The following is a 17,349-nucleotide window of genomic DNA, read 5'->3' on the forward strand; positions in this document are numbered from 1 at the left end:
CAGGATACAACTGCAGCGAGACAGTTTTGAAAGTTTCTGTGAGTGCCTGATGAAGCCCCATTCAGATAGATAAGGATGTCAGTGTTGTGAGCATAGATCAACATGGAGAAAGCAAAGGTCTAAATGACTTGAGCCAGGGTTGGAGGCATAGATGCTGCACAGAGTATGGCTGAGGGAAGAGCCCTTAAGGACTAACTTCAAGACAGAACAAAAAGGCAAAAGATTAATGCCCTAGGCATGATCTTTGAGATAGTCCGCCCACGATCCAGGCTAAGGCGTTCTAATGAACGCCGACCTGAAAGAGAAACAATATTGTGCTACTGTGCTTAAGCCACTAATTTGTCTAGCAAAATCAGGGCAGCAAAGAATTGTGATCTACTAGCAGTCTATGGTCGACAGGGATCAAACAAAACCAGGCTTTTGGTTTTCAATGAACAAAATCTGGACTGGATGAGATCAAGAATGTTGTTAGATTAAGACGTTTTACCAATAGTGAATGACAAAAAATTGAGCAGCATCAAAGTCTACTAGTGGAGAAAGAAAGATAGGACCTTTTCCACTGAAAAAGGAAGGAAACTAAAGAAGTACTTTGCAGCACGCAGGTTTTGATACGAGGATACGGATATGGAATAAGAGTTGGGAAAGGAGGAGACTGAGGAGCTCCCCAGAATCCCTGACCCTGTATGCCAGAGATGGACACGAGAAACGTGGGACCCTTAAGACAGGAGGGCCAGGTCTGAAATGGATTTACAGAAAATAAGACGTTGAAAGTGATGATGTTCCAAAGTTTTCTCAACTTGGGGCTTGTTTCCTCCATGCACTCTCATATTCAAGAAGCGCGTTTGGGTATGTCAAAAACCTTGAAGTACTTTACAGATTGATATAGTCATCAGAAAGGTAGTACTGTGTCTGGGAACAAATGTGTATGTATGTATGTACATGTACATGTATTTATTTATATAGCGCAAATCACCGACCCGGTATCTAAGCGCTTGCTTAGGGAACCCGTCCTGGTGTTCCCCTGTGAGATACCCCGGCAGGGTATCCACAAGGTGAAAGCCAGGCATCCCGCCGCGAGGGGCCGTAGTGGAGATTTAGCAAGCTATTGCCCAGAGTTGCAGAGTGTGACCCCGTGAGTTGAGTAGGCACCGGAGCGAGAATTGTCGAGTCCGTGGAATTTTTGAGCCCGAGACCCGCCAAGGCGGGGAATCGAACCCTGGTCCACGGCCGATCTCAGCTTCCGGGTCTGCCGCCTCTAACCACTGAGCCACGCTTCTCCAAAAATACAAATACTGTATGCAAGTGGTTGCAGGTAGATATTAAAAAGGGGACAACCTTGCCTCAGTATCTGTTTCCATATGTGGGATTCTCTGTTCATATTTTCTCTGGTAGTGTGTGCGTATAGATTGTTTCAATGGGCACAGACCTCCATGCTTCTTTGTAGGTGTGTTTCTTTGATAAAATATGCTTTATTTTTTAATTGTGTAAATTACATACTTTAGCTACTTGTATGTTTATCTCTCCAAATGTATCTGAGGGTATGTGGCAATTAATGTGTGTGAGAGCTCGGTACCTTTTACGAGTGTGCCTTAGCTGTATTTTGACATATTTTGCACGCACATGGCTCGAAGTGCCTTTCTCCATGTTCTTCTGGAGTGGGTTTTTACTGTGAGTGTGTGTGTGGTGCCGTATCTATATTACATGACCATCACGTGTCACCGTTGTTCAGGTGTGTCTGTGTTTTGGTCTCTATATGCGTGCATGTACTCGTGTACTTTTCTCTCAGGTTACGAACCATAGGACGGGTTCGAGTCTGCACTCAGGCAGCCGCAGCCATCCATCGCACGAATCTCCTTCTTGACTGTCAGGATAACGCTATGAATGACTATTCTCTCAACATACCAGCAGGTGCTTTTGTTAGTGGCGGAGTGTGTGTTTGCGTGCCTGTGAATGCCAGCCCCCTCCCGCTCTTTACTTTGTCAGTGCACTGTATGTTAATTTTCACAGCGGAGCCTTCGCACATTATGCAGCCGGGCGAGCCTTTAATGAGCTGTCAGCTGCACGTGCACGTCTCACCTCGCTAATGAGTTCTCCCGCTTTCTTTGCCTGCTCCACCGTCAAGGACCCAGCAGCCATCCACCCAACTCCTTTCATCCAGTTCAGATCCGCCTTGTACTGGTTCTGAAAGAGAGAAACAAGCAGGCATTATGGGTGCCAGTCCACTAAGAGTGACATTAAAGGACCCTTGCAAATGAACAGCATCCTTGGCCCTTCGCTAGTCTCCATTCTGCAGCAGTGCATTGTGCATCGGTGCAAAGTCGGCGAGAGTGCACGTTTGTTTAGGAAGCCTTTGACTAATGATGGCATTAGACGGCTTTAATTCATTTTTTATTTCATGCATTGCCTTGTGGCGCACGGTACTTGCATGTACTTCAGATTGTTTCAAAATGGAATTGCTGGGAGTTTAAGGAGGGGGGAAAGGGAGCAAAATCAAAAGGCACTCTGGAAAGTGTTTCTGCAGTCTAGATTTGCCTGCCAGAAAAGTTGAGTCTTCAGGGATCGGGTTTTTTCAATGAAAGGAAATTGTTAACAAGATTTTTGTTGAAAACCTTTTGATGGAAAAATTGTGATAGAAAATCTCCAGTTTATTTAATACTGTTGGTCGCTTTTTGTTAAAAGCACATAATTTGAAGTTTAGCTAATAATAAACAAACAGTTCCCTGGGACTAGCTAAATTACAGCTCTAAGCCTAGTCTTAAAATATGTTGGTGATGGATGGCGATTATCGCACATTTTAGCCGTAATACCCTTAACCAGACGTCAGAATATAATAAAATAGCATTCGTTGTCATTAGCATTGTGAAAGAGAACACCTGCTAAGTCGCCTAAAGTAAATGAGCTATGCACAAGCAAGAACAGAAACACCCTCTGCTTCTCTTATAGACGCTACATGCCTCTTATGCTACGGTGGTCCCTTGTTAAGAAAGCCCACTCTCGATGGAAATGAATTGGCAAATTTTCGTCCAACTTCGCTTCTGTCTACCTTTGTGAAGATTATTACAACAACATATTAATCGCCAAGAATGAGAACATTTGGAATCCTTAAACCTTCTTCATTCATCCCAATCGGGTTCTCGGACCAGATATAATACAGTGGACACTTTTTTGGGGGGGCGGGGGGTAACAGAGAATTGTAGATCGATTCTGATCAGGGGGGAAACTGCAGCTCTCATCCTTATTGCCAGGGACTCATGATGGCCGATGGATACTTACCATCCTTCACCATCAACCCATCCATGTCAAACACAATGCCTGAGACCCAGCTGTTTGTTGGGTTAGGGGTTGTAAGAGCCCAGGCGTATTTATTTTACGCACAGAAGACATTTTGGCATCAAATTATTTTGCACAGTAACCACCTTATTTACATCTCGTTTACAAGTGATACCCAGCCTTAACAGAGACTCTAGTACATGGGAGTTACCTAACCATAACTAGTTTGTTCCTGTCCAATCAACAAAAAACATTATTGTTCAGAGTGAGATCCGTGACCCTTCCTCTCAAATCTCCCCCATCATGTCGATGGGTGCCTCCTTACGGGAAGACCCCAACTTCCCTCTCCTGTACTGGGGACCCAACTGCCCTTCCAATACTTACCTTGGGCACCCCGTACACCCAAGGGCTGAGGCTAGCTCGCACCAGCTGCGCATGTGTGGGGGGTTGATAGATAAGGGTTGTGTGTGAGCGACCGCTCTGAACCCCTTGCACCGCTGGAACCTTCTTTCTACTTGCTGCCATGACTCTTTGGAGGGTCCAGTGATGCTGATGTTAATTTGGTATCAAAGGATGCTGTAAAGAGAACTGAAGTATCTCCACCAATCATGACTTCACCCGCCAAACCAGCTTAAATACGACAAATAAAAGAAACATAACACTGCATGCTAGAAGGGAAAAAGGAGGCATTAGCCATAACATCACTACATAATTGATTTCCTGATGGAAATAAAAACCATATATATGTGCCCTAGTTCTCACCAACTCACCCCTGCGTGCCCCCTCCCAGGACACGTTCTCTGAGGATGGTGGGTTGGGAAAATACAGCTATGCCCATGTGGCTCCCACAGGGCAGCATGTGGTGATGGGACACCAGCAGTGGTGCACGCGGGTCCTGGAAGGTGATGTGGGGGAGGGGGGTCAGCTGCGAAGTTGGGTAGATTTTTGCCACATTATGCATGCGGCAGCAAGCCGGCGCAAAGAGACCCGCCAACCAATGCATGGCTGCTTTTAATGTGGCAGGATTGACCGCCGAAACACTGGGAGCACTTAAGGCGTTCCGTTACCAAGCTCAGAACCTGCCAATTCTTGGCCAAGGCCCTGATCCCGGGGCGAAACGTCCCACCCCCGCGGATGGGACATGGCTTGCCGCCATATCGTTGGCTCTCCTGAGTGGGAGAGCCTCTGGCATTTGTGCTGCTTTTGATGTTGAATCCCACCCTGTGCTCATGAAAAGTCTGGCTGAAAGCAGAATTGAAAACACAGCTTTGCTTTTGTTTTATTCCTTTTCGGAGGACCTCACTTTTCAATCTGTTTGAAGCCTTATGCATCCCCTGTACAGTAGCAGTCTTCGGCGTTCTGCAGGGATAATCTATGAGCCCTACTTTGTTTAACATCTACGTCCGCCCTTTGACTGATACAGTAGAGGATCACAGCTTTATTTATTTATTTATTTATTTATGCGATTTGTATAGCGCGAACAAATGCCCAAGGGCGTCTCGGCGCTGTGGATGGAGCAGGGTATGAGCAGAGGGGAGGGGATTTATTGGTTGAAAAGCCAGGTCTTAACTCTCTTTCTGAAGATGGTCAGTGTGGGGGATGATCTGATGTCAGGGTCAAGGGAGTTCCAAAGTTTGGCTGTTGATACCGTGAAACTGCGGTCACCCCAGGTGACAGTTCTGGTTCTAGTAACCGTCATGGTGAGAGTGTTCATTGATCGAAGTGATCTTTTAGGGAGGTGAAATGCAAGGGGTTTTAAGAGAAAATGTGGACCTTGTTTTTGCGTGGCTTTGAAGGCAGTGCAGAGGGCTTTGAACTTTATTCTGTTCTTCACTGCTAGCCAGTGAAAGCCTTTAATGATATGGGCAATAGGTTGAAACTTGGGGGTACCAGGTAGCATCCTGGCCGCAGCATTTTGTACGGACTGTAGCTTTTTGATGACTTTAAGTTGGGCATTAAGCAGAAGTCCGTTACAATAGTCCAGTGAGGACATTACAAAAGCGGTGACCAGGGTCTTGCCAGAGTTGGGGGGAAGATACGGAAGAATCTTTTTTATGGCTTTTAATTTAAAAAAAGAGGAGGACACGATGGAATTTACATGTGCAGAGAAGGTGAGTTTGTCGTCGATGAGGACACCTACGTTTTTAACCTTGGTGACTGGGAGGGAAGGAGGGCCTAGATCCATAGGCCACCAAGCATTAGGCCAGGTAGGGACAAGCTTGCCAAAAGTGATGACCTCCGTTTTGTTGGAGTTAAGTCTGAGACAGTTTGTTGTCATCCAATTACTGATGGCAAGCATGCCCTTTTGAAAATTGGCAGCAATTTTATCTCCATTGTCTTTGATGGTAAGTACCAATTGGGTGTCGTCTGCATGAGATGTTAGGCTCATCCCACAGTCCTTAATGACTTTTGCCAAGTCTGTAACATAGATATTAAAAAGGGTTGGACTGAGGGATGAGCCTTGAGGGACACCATAGGATAACGCCATTTGTGCAGATTGGAATGTTCCTAGCTGAACCGTCTGGGTACGGTGAGCTAGGAAGGATGACAGGAGATCTTTAGCTTTGGCCTGGATGCCCATGGCGTTGACACGAGCGATCAAGATTTTGTGATCGACCGTGTCAAAGGCCGCAGTGAGGTCAAGAAGGATGAGTACCGCCGCTCCTCCTTGATCAAGGGCTGCTCTTATCTCATCTGTGGCCTTGATAAGGGCGGTTTCGGTCCTGTGATGCTTCCGGAAACCAAACTGCGTGTGATCGAGGAGGGAGTGTTCTTCAATGAATTGGGAGATTTGGTGGTTCATCAATTTTTCGACGATTTTAGAGGGGAAAGGCAGGCTGGCTATGGGACGGTAGTTGTTGGAATCGTCTGCATCTAGGTGGGTTTTTTTTTAAAAGCGGTTTGAGAAGGGTGTCTTTCCAGATTGCTGGGTAAATGCCAGAATTGAACATAGCATTGAAGATGTTAGTGAGTTGAGGTACTATGATATATGAAATCGGAAGGAGTATGGCTGAGGGGCAGGGGTCCCTAGTTGATCCTGATTTAATAGCGTTCATAGTTTTGGCAACCTGAATGGGATTAGTATTGTCAAATTGCAAAAAAGTAGGGTAATTTTTGGTGACCACAGAGGGAGGGGATACAGTATTGGCATTGCCAGCGAATTGGGTATAGATGTTATTTACTTTATCAAAGAAAAATGTGGCTAAGTTGTCGCAAAATGATTGAGATGGTTTGGGAGTGGATTGTGGAGGTAGGTGAGATACTTTGGTTACAACCTGGTAACGTTGTTTGTTAGAGTTTTTAGCTTGCTCAATTTGACAGGAGTAATAGTTGCTTTTTGTTTGCAGGATTAGGAGTTTGTATTTGATAAGCTCTTTTTTATAAATTTCCTTCTCTTCTATGGAGTAGGTCTTTCTCCAATGTCTTTCTTTATTCCTGCATATTTGCTTCTGCTGTCTAAGGACCTCATTAAACCAGGGTGCCGAGGGTGTGCTACGTTTTCTAGATGTAGATTTCGTAGGTACTAATTCGTCAAACGCGGTAGTAAGCCATTATGAGTACTCTCCGGCTGCTATGTCAGGGTTGTGGGACAGCTCAGTTATTGAAGAGGGCAGATGGTTTCTAAGTTGCTGGTAGTCCAGGTTTTTCCATGGCCTAAAAGTGTGTGTGGAGCGAGTGTTGTGATCAGAGTGTGGGGAAGAATCAGATAAAATTGTGAACATAACCGCATGATGGTCTGTCCATCCTAAGGGGAGGATCTTAGAGATATTTATGTTTTTATCATTGGTGAACAGGCCATCTAGGGTGTGGCTGCATCGTGAGTCCTACCCATTACCAGTTGCGTGAGACCTAGGGTTGCTAGGTCCGTTAAGAGGTTATTGGTATCATTATTTACAGAATTTTCAAGGGGAAAGTTAAAATCGCCTAAGATGGTGGTGGTGTTGTCTGTAGCTAGGGACTCCATAGTTTCCAAAATAGTGGCAAGAAATTGAGTTTTGCTGCCTGGTGGTCGGTATAGAAGGATACCTTTGAAACGTTGGGATGGGCCTAAGGTGATAGAGAATTGCAGTGCTTCACATGTGAGAAGTGGGACTGGACTGATTATGGTTTTGAATGATTTTCGGTAAATTATGGCAATTCCTCCACCAGTTTTTAGCTTTCTGTCCTGACTAAGTATGCTATAGCCTTCTGGAGTGGCTATCAGGAGGTCAGGTTCTGAAGAGGGGTTGGTCCACGTTTCGGTTATAAAAAGTAAGTCAAGTTTATGAGCGCTAATAACACTGTTCTATTATGCAGATGACACACAGATAATCCTGTCGCTTTGCTCTGAGGATGATAACAGGCCCTCCAATTGGGGCGCCTGCCTTAAGGGAATCACACAGTGATTGGGGAACAACTGTTTTCAACGTAATGGCAGCAAGACTGATATTCTTGTGGTGCGAGCCCAGAACCATTTTGGGCACCTAGATGGTGCCCTGAGGATATTGGTCCTCTGCCTACAGCAAACCAGGTGGTTAAAGATCTTAGATACTAGATGGACACCAAACCCACTATGGATCATCAGATAAATAAGGTATTTGCCAGCTGATTAGGCCTGTTTAGATGCCTTACAAAACTTATGCATTCTGCCCGTTACTACCCAAAGGACAATTATTCAGGACTTAATCATCTCTTGCCTTGATTATGTACTTTACCTGGGGGCTGCTAAATCATCTGTTAAAAGGCTTCAGATTATTCAGAACGTCGCAGTTTATCTGTTATGTCACAGTCCAAAACATATCTGTTTCGTTTGAACTTTGTGATCTTCATTAGCTGACTACAGACAAGGACATTAAATTTGAAGTTTTGTGCTACATGTTTAACGCCATATCACTGACAGGACTGCAGTTTCTAAGGTTGCTGGTTCACTCCTATATCCCAACCGCAATTTACATTCTGGCAGTCAGAATCTAGCAATTATCCCTCGACCAGGCCAGACAACGAGTGTGCTCCTTCACTTTTTTGGATTGCAAAATCTGGAATTCTCTTCCTCTTTCACTAAGAACGTGCACCTGTCATGTTGTGATATGTTATGTGAAACTGTATAGCACACTAATCACCCATGAGTGTATCAAGGTGCTTACCAGGAGATTAGGCAGGGGACCCCCTGAAGGTTATTTGAAAAGCCAGGTCTTCAGCTTCTTGCAGTACTCAAGAGCTCTGAGGTGCTGTAGGCGGTCATTCCATGCTTTGGGGGAGATGTAAGATAAGGCACAACATCCTCCTCTGCTACTGTGTATGAGGGTTAGGAGTGCTAGAGAGAGGCCGGCAGAGCGAAGGTGTCTGGACGTTTGGTGAAAATGTATGCAGCTACTGAGGTATGTAGGGTAATGTTGTGAAGTGCTTTCTACATGTGTGTGAGGAATTTGAATTGAGCATGTTGTGTATGGGGAGCCAGTGGAGTTCTCTGTGGTGTGGTGAGATCTGGGTGTGGTGAGATAAGTTAAAGACGAGCCTTACTGATGTGTTCTGTATGGTTTAGAGTCTGTTCAGATGCTGTTTGGTGATTCCAGCATAGAGTGTGATTTCATAGTCGATGGCTGTGAGTGCCTGTCTGACTGTTTGCCTGGTGTTCTCTGGTAGCCACTTGAAGATTTTTGAAAGCATCGTCAAGATGTGAAAGTAGGTGGAGGTCACTGAGTTGACCTGGGCAGTCCTGTGAGTTTGTTGTATAAGATGATCCCAAGGTTTCTGGGAGTGCAGTGAGAGCTACTTTGGTTATGCAGGTGGCAAAGTGGGTCTTGTCACTGGTGTCTTGTCTGTAAGAGAGAGCATCAGTAGAATGTTGTCTGCATAGGAGAGAATGTTAATGCTATGCGAACAGACGATGTTGGCTAGTGGAGTCATGTAGATGTTGATGTTGAATAGGGGCGGGTTGAGATAGAATACTTGGGGTACTCCACAGATGTGGTTCCTGTCTTTTGAAATGTAGGGTGGCATGATGACTTTCTGTGTTCTACCAGTGAGGACAGGAAGATCCATTTCAGGGCGGGACCTTGGATGCCTGTCTTATGGAGTCTTCTAATCAGGGTGGAGTAGCAGACTGTGCTGAAGGACGCTGAGAGGTCGAGCAGGCTGAGAACCACTGTTTCTCCTCAATCAAGGATCCTCCTGATGTAGTCGGTTGCAGCAATGAGGGCTGTCTCAGTGCTGCATTTGGATCTAAAACATGAATGAGTCATATCCAAGAGCTGGTGTTTTTCGAGGTGGTCTGTGAGTCGCTTGTTAAATTATCTTTTCCATGACCCTGGCTTGGTATGAGTGATCGTGCAGTAGCTTGCCTGCTGGGTGTGGTGTGCGGATGGTTCCTTTAGTAGTACGTTGACTGCTGCATGTTTCCAGGCTTACGGGATGGTGGCAGTGGTTATGGATGTGTTTAGGATGTGGGTAAGGGCTTTACTGACCATGGAGGCACCCCATTTAAAGACATGGTGGGGGCAATGGGCCCGTTGAGGCTCCGGAGTGGATGGTTCTCATGATATTAGCTGTTTGTTCTGTGGTGATTGATTCCCAAGTATTCATAGCATTTCCTGTGGATGGGCAGGAAGCAAGACTGCTGGGGTTCGGTTGTGGGTTGAAGTTGCTTTAGATAGTTGCAATTTTGTTGCTGAAGAATTCCGATAGATCGTCACAAAATTCTTGGGAGGGGGTGATGCTTTTGCTGCTGCATGTTGGTGCAGTGATCTCTTTGCTGCAGTTGGAGCTATGTTCTACGCACTCAGCTAGGGCCCTTTTCTTGGGTTCTCTGATTGATTGGTGGAACTATCTTAGGACCTCTATGAAGGTGGTTTTGTCGGTTGAATTCTGATTGGTTTTCCATTTTGTTACAGTTGTTTGAAGTAGCGCTTGGTTGATTGGAGTTCCTCTGTGTATCAGTTGGCATGCCTCCAGGTTCTTTTCTGGTGGTTATGTTTGCGGGGTGCCTGGGAGTTGCAGCAGTCTGTGAGTCACTTGTTGAATTGGTTGATTTTGCTGATTAAGTTTCCAGTCGGGTTGAGCTATTTCTGGCATAGGGTGTGAGACCAATCCGGTTCAGTGATGCTGTTCCAGCGGCGACTGGCCAGACATGTAGTGAAATTTTTTTTGTGGGGAGGGATGTTGATCTAGAAGTGGACAATGGCGTGTTTATTCCGGGTGACAGGCGTGGCTGAAGTGATCACGATACCAGTGAGGTTCTGTAAGCTACTGAAAACTAGAACATTCTAATCTCTGTTAGTACGTTCCAGCTCCAATGAAAGCACTAGGAAGCCTCTTGGGGCAGCCATGTGCTTTGTACATTTTTTTTAACATAGCATAACATATAACTTTACATAACATACACACAACATAAGTCATCTATTGCAGATCCCATATTAGAAGCATTTATGCTTTTGTTGTGTCAATCTAATCCCAGACCATTCAATCTACTTAACAGCACATCAACACCAAACAATTTACTGCCATCTTTTCCATTCCTCCCACAACACAGAGTGGTGGGGCACCTTTCAAAATGTGCACACATGCTGACTATGCTCCCATACTCACTACACACAGTGGCCACATATGAGGTCAACATTCTCTCATTCTCCAATGTGAAATCACCTTGCAGAGAAGCACTCTCGCCATTCCTCAACAAGGTCACTGCATCCCTCAGATAAGGCCTCTTACCTGAAGCACTTAAAACTAAATAGACCCTCTCACTACTGAAAAAAGCACACATAAATACTGATGACATTGCAACTATCAACACATTAAACACCTACTGTTTCTCAGAACAGCAATCCAGAACGCATTTGCCATGAAACTACAACAACAAATAGGCCCAGTCTCCTTTTAAAGACTGTCATCTCAGTGTTCGACCACACTCCAGCGCTGAGATATTAACAGTCCAGGTCGCGCATCATACCGTTCTTAGCACAGTCACAGTGGCTCCTACCTCATGTTTGTGTAGGGTATCTCACATGTCCATGCACTCCTTTGGGTTACATGCTGAATTTTTGTGAAGTAGCTCCTTCTAATTACTCTTAACCTCCAACAGTATTCAGACCACTCGTCCGACTGTCCATATTGAGTTCATGGAACTGTCCTCCAGAACACTCACCACAACATACATTCTAACCAAAGATTCTGGCAAAGGAAAGGCAAAATGCCACATCACAAGGCTCTATGCTCCACATTTTTACATAATAAAGCAAAGAGACCATGCATGCCATGTAAAGCAAACAATGTGTGAACTGCACATTTTTAAAGTCAAACTTGGCTGAAGTCCTGCAGAATAGGTTCCTTGGGCTCACTTTTGAGTTACAAGGAGAGAGATTGCTGTGCTGCTTCTGTGTGGAGCCCTTCAAAGGAACGTTTGTGGGATTCCGAATTTTTAGCTATAAATTTATCTTTGGATCTTAAAGGAGGAACTCTGGCAATCTTTAAAGAACATATCATGGTTTAGAACACATGAAAATAAGTTCATCGCCACAAAAGATCCATTTGATGTTTAGTGTCTAGTGGTTTTAAGTTTACAACCTTCTGCAAAATGCCCTCCATTTAGTGGCAATGGCACATCAGAAATGAAGTTACGTTCATGGCTCGCTTTCAGATTCCAATAACAGGTGCACACGTAAAGTGAAAGTAATTACAGATATGCACCAAGAGGCCAATCATTCTTCGGTGTTGGCTATACACACTGTATGTGTGATTCAATCACTTCATTCACTAACTTGCTCACTCAGGACTACCAGGCCATATAGACTATTCAAAGACCCGGGTTAGGGCTTAATGGTGTATCACCAAAGAAAGAAATCTTTTCTGTTTGCTTGTCTCGATCAGAAAATTGGAGATTAAGAACCTCAAAGTACCCAAAACAAGATTATTTTTTACCTTTTCGGGTGGGAAACAGATTTAAAAGGTGAATGCTTAGTGAGGAAGGTTCTGCTCAAATGCAGACAAGATAGCTCAAAGAGTTAATGCATCCACCCCAAAAATGTGTGTGTATCTGGAAAGTCACTGGTTCAAAGTGTAGCATCCTCCTCAGCCCATCACCCAATAAAGGTTGATAAAATAAGTACCACTAAGTTTGTTTTGTTAACAATAACACATTTTAAGAGCATGTCTGACTCTATTCAGACTTAGCTGACGGCAACGCCTCCATCATAGTCTGTGGCCCACTACTTCCCCACATTCGCCTGCCTCAGTAAATCAGTGGTTTCTGACCCAAGATAAGAGTGAGAAAGGATGGATCTGGCAGTGGTGGAATAATTGTGGCAGGATCACCAGCTATTCAGTGTGACAAACAACACTCAGGGAACACGTAAAAGTTTCTTGCAATCAAATACTCCTGGAGGCAGTACGATTACCTCACTGCACTCACATAGCACACTAGGGATCTTGTATGAACACACTGACATAAGTGTTGCTTATAGTTCCTTGTCCACCATTGTAGTCTACTCATAATTGACATCCACATAAACTTGGTTATGCTATTCCCTTCTTCTACTGCATAAAATGGAAAAGAAAAATATTGCAGCTTTCTGAACTCACAGCACTTTGCAGGGCATAGACTCTCCTTGCCCACTCCAATCTCATATCTGTAGGCAGGGCACTGTAATGGTGCAGACTTGTTTTGTAGCCTTGGCTTGTGGCCAAATTCTGAGCTCTCTTGGCATGCACCAAATCCATCATGTCCATGGAGACGTGGAAGTGGGTCTTTGCATCCTCAAATCCCCTCTTATACTCCAGGTCACTTTGTAGCTTTGACATCTGGAGCGAATGTGCCATCTGTGAGTCGCCCTTTACCCCCTTAAAGCCAATCAACTTCCCCTTGGTCTTCTCATAATCTTCCTTGTACTTTATCTAGAACCAGAAAAGAAAAAAGAAAATGGCTCTGTAGTAAAATTGTCAGACGTTATCTAGCAGCAGACTTGAGAGATCAATTCCTCAGTTCATCTACAGTGTCAAATAGTACCACAAATGCACTCATTTCAAACAGTATCAACATTGTGGCTGACTTTGCTATGCTGATCTTTTAACAGGAAGGATTCCCAAAGGATGAGATCTCTGATTGTGGGCTAGTTAATGAGTAAATGAGGCCACTGATGTGGCATGTTGGTGACTTCATTAGCAAAACACATATTATAAACAAGCCGACAAAGACATCATCTCGAAATTATGGATGGTCAAGATGCAGAACAACTACTGAACTAAGCAAGAATCTGACTTAATCATTTTTGGTTAAGTCCTAAGAATATGGGATGCCCTTTATAAATGTAAATTTGCATAAGCAGATTTACTCATGGGTAAATTTACTCTTGTACTTAGGAGTAAATCAACACTTTTTTGCTGTTTACAATTTCAGAATGTAGATATAACCTGCAGTGTAGACTTACATGTCTCCACCCTTTGAAACCAGAGGGTGGAGACATCTAAAAGTAAATTTAAGCCGGTAAAGTTGCTATTTGTAACTTTTCACAAATATAGGTGGAGATCTCGCCCACTGTGGGTGAAATCTCCCTAAGGGAAAGTATTAGGAAAACAATTCTAGTTTATTATTCTTAAAAAAATTATTATATATACTATAAACATAAAATGATTTAAAATATTTATTATCAACATGTGACTAATATAATAAACTTTTACAGCACATTACCTGATTAAAGTAAATCAGTTTTAAATTAGTTAATGTAAAGGTATTTAGTTATTTTAGAAATAATATGTCTTAAAGAATAATAACAAATCCCACCCACAGTAAAATTTAATATGTATTATATTTCATTAAATGTTGTATTGAATTAATTTAAATAGTTTTTCATTTTTTAACAAAAGTGTAAATGTTTAACTTAATTTACTTTTGAAATTAAGTTTATTACAAACGCTTAAAACAATAATATTACTGTTTATGAAGTATATAGATTTTTCAACATTAAACAAAATATATATTTATAAAGAGTTTGATTCTAGGTGTAATTTTAAGTCACTGCCACCATTATTTTCTAAGGGTGTGTGTTGCAGTACCTGTCAGAGGCCATGTATGGTGCTTGATGTACTGTAGAGCTGGGATGAAGTGCATTTATTACTGTTTTGTCAACTTCAGTCCTGCAGTATCTCTAGAAGTGTGGATTGTGAGCAGAAATGTGCTTACTCTTTTGTGAGTAAGTACATGAGCCAATCATAAACCCCCTCATTACCTTTCCATAAACTCCTCCCATTTTGTAGTAGATTTTCCCTTTCACATTTACTACTAAGTAGTAACCTTACATGTGGAGATCTCCCCATGGAAAAAATAATGGAGGTTGAGATTTCCACTAATAGGTTTTTTTAATTGATATTTGGAGGAAGTAAGTAGTACTACTGGAGTACTACTTTATTTACCACAAAATGCAGTTTGAGAATCGGGCCCAGAATTTCTAAACTTACACCAACATGCAAAGAACTTTCTAGTTCACTCCATTAGTTCACTTTATTTCCATGTTTTGCTCATTCTTTCTTCAAAAGGGCATCACTCTCACTTCTCCTCAAATAAACATTACAATACATTGTGACCTAGACACTCAGCTCTATTAAATTAATTCTCTCTGAAAGAGCAAAGTAATTGATGAAGAGCTAATTACACCCTGCTCCAGATCCCAAAAAAAGGGGGTTGTCCCAAATGTCAGAACCTAGAACATAGAGTAACAGGTCTCAGCATCAACCAACCTCAATGCTAATCAAGGCTGCGCCTCCTTGTTAGGTAGAAAGCACACAAGGGTAGTAGTGTTAGAATGAAGCCCGAGTATAAACCTGCCCTTAAATTCCTAATCCAAATCCCTACTCGCCTAGTTCTGCATACATGTTGATAAATCAATGACAAGGCTGGGGGCTAACGATTATACATGTTGATAAATTAAGGTATCTGAAATTAACAATTTGGTGCCTCAAAGAGAATGTTTGGCCTAAGGAAGATAATAATTATTTACTAATAGGCTCTTTATAAAAGTATTAAATAGTCACAATCCTCACTTTAGATTTTTTGTTAACAAATAAAGATATTATCAATGATTATAGTATTGCCTGATTCTGTATCGCCAGAGGAAGTATTCACAGTCTGAAAACTGACAGTATGTTTGATGTTTTTGTGGCCTAATCATGAGTGCTATATATTAAAGAGAGGGAAAGGAGAGGGATAGCTTTGAATTGCCAGTTCAGAACATTTGTTACATGATGTTAGGGAAATAAACCCATAATGCAACAGTATAAAAAGGTTTCTGATCAGAGTGCTCAGATTCTTCTTGCAATTTGGTAAGATATAAAGTAAACCTCTCATTCTTACCCTCTATGATTTGCACAAAGGTGGGTGAATGGCAGAAAGTTAAATTTTATTGCCGTCAAGTCTTTTTTCAGCAGTACTAAAATAGTGATGGTTCACCCTGATGGTGGCGTAATTTTATGAAAAAAACAGATGTTTTGAAAGTTGTATTGTATGTTCTTTGATTGTCCATTGTGTAAGAGGAAGTGGCATTAATAAGACCTTCAATCATCACCGCCCTTTATGCACTGAATGTTTGTGTAACACCCATTCACAATGTAAAACATGTTATCCAACTGTGGTTTATAACAGGCACAATCCACCGGCTATTAACGCTAACAGACACCCATAGCCAATTTATAATTAAAGGATTATCAGTCAGATTGAGTAAATTGCAGCAAAAGCAAATTAGTGGTTTGGAATAATTGCAAGAATGAATATAGGAGCCTCAATTACAGCCCAACCATTAGTGATGCTCCTTGCATCTTGACTTGGAATTCATGTCTAAAAGCTGATATTTTCATTTTATTTAATTTATTTATTAGTTAATATTAACACAGAAATACACCTTAAATAATTTAAAGGAAATGCATTCAGAATAACAACAAAAAAGATATTAAAACATTTTAAGATGACAACATTCATTAGCTGAGTCTGAACAATACAAACGTTTTAAAGCATTTGAAATAAAACAAATCAGGAGATATTTAAAAATCAATGATTCCTATCTAGACTGAAACATTAATAACTGTGGACAATATAGTAGATTGGGATTCATGTTGTGATTAGAACCATTACAATGATATGTTTGATACCCATGCTATATTTCAACCACATTTGTCATCAATCAGTAAACTCCACAGTTTAAAATTCATTAAAATGTGCTCACAACAGGGTAAAGTTTTGCTTGGATATAAAATTAAGATGGCCCAACAAAGTAAAACTACTAATGTAGAGTATCTCAGCTAATCGGTAAAGCTAGCTGCGAATCACATTGCTAACAGTTTTCTGCAATTTAAGCATAACTTAATTCATGATTTATCAAACTGACATATCACCTTAGACTTAGATACACCAAGCAACTCTAGCAAAAGATTAAGGTGTTTAGAAAAGGAAAGATTTGATGAAGTGTCTTCATTTAACTCTTTCCATATTAAACTTTTTAATGTACCTTCAGTAGCGTTAGTCATTCAATAAAGATAACCAAGACCTCTGAATATATTGTATACCACTATGATCTATTTCCAGATGAATTGCCTCTATTAGTGAAGATTTCTTCAGACCCTGGAAAAGATGTGATTGCCATATGTCCCTTGTACCGCATACATTCTGGGATTCATTTGTATAAAGTGTAAATTGTTGGGATTATTACTATGTGGACATTTAAAAAAGGAAAGCACATTCTTCTTCCATGCACCCTAAAGACTGGAATTGTTCAAACCCATCAGAAATAGCCTTTGCTGGAGATACAAAGAAAAATGATTGGACATTAATACCCCAAGATACTGATAGCTCTCCCAAATATCCAGAGGTTTATTATTTATTATCCACTGTCATGGAGAGGATAAACCAGAACTCGTGAGTTCAAATGTTTGAAGAAAAAGGGCTGTATTTTCAGAGTATATTCAAAGCTGATAACTTAGTGATAAAATAGTTGACCTTGGGGAGACTTACTAATAATATCTCTGCATAGGAGCATTGCAGCTATGGCATTTATGTCTCATCAATGTAGAAGCATTCCAAACAGACAAAGCCTTTTTTCATATTTCTGCTGGCAACTCTTCCTG

The 17,349-nt window shown here is 42.0% G+C and overlaps 1 protein-coding gene across 1 annotated transcript in view; it reads right to left on the reverse strand.

The window, feature by feature from the left end:
* NRAP (nebulin related anchoring protein) overlaps positions 1-17,349 on the reverse strand; it is a 417,859-nt gene that overhangs the window by 134,057 nt on the left and 266,453 nt on the right. The window contains exons 24-25 of the mRNA XM_078643841.1: positions 12,823-13,134; positions 2,077-2,181 (exon numbers count right to left, since the gene is read on the reverse strand). Of these exons, the coding sequence (XP_078499967.1) occupies positions 2,077-2,181; positions 12,823-13,134 (417 nt within the window). The remainder of the gene's footprint in view (positions 1-2,076; positions 2,182-12,822; positions 13,135-17,349) is intronic.

The sequence above is a fragment of the Lissotriton helveticus genome, chromosome 5_1 (assembly GCF_964261635.1).
Source record: "Lissotriton helveticus chromosome 5_1, aLisHel1.1, whole genome shotgun sequence".
NCBI lineage: Eukaryota > Metazoa > Chordata > Amphibia > Caudata > Salamandridae > Lissotriton > Lissotriton helveticus.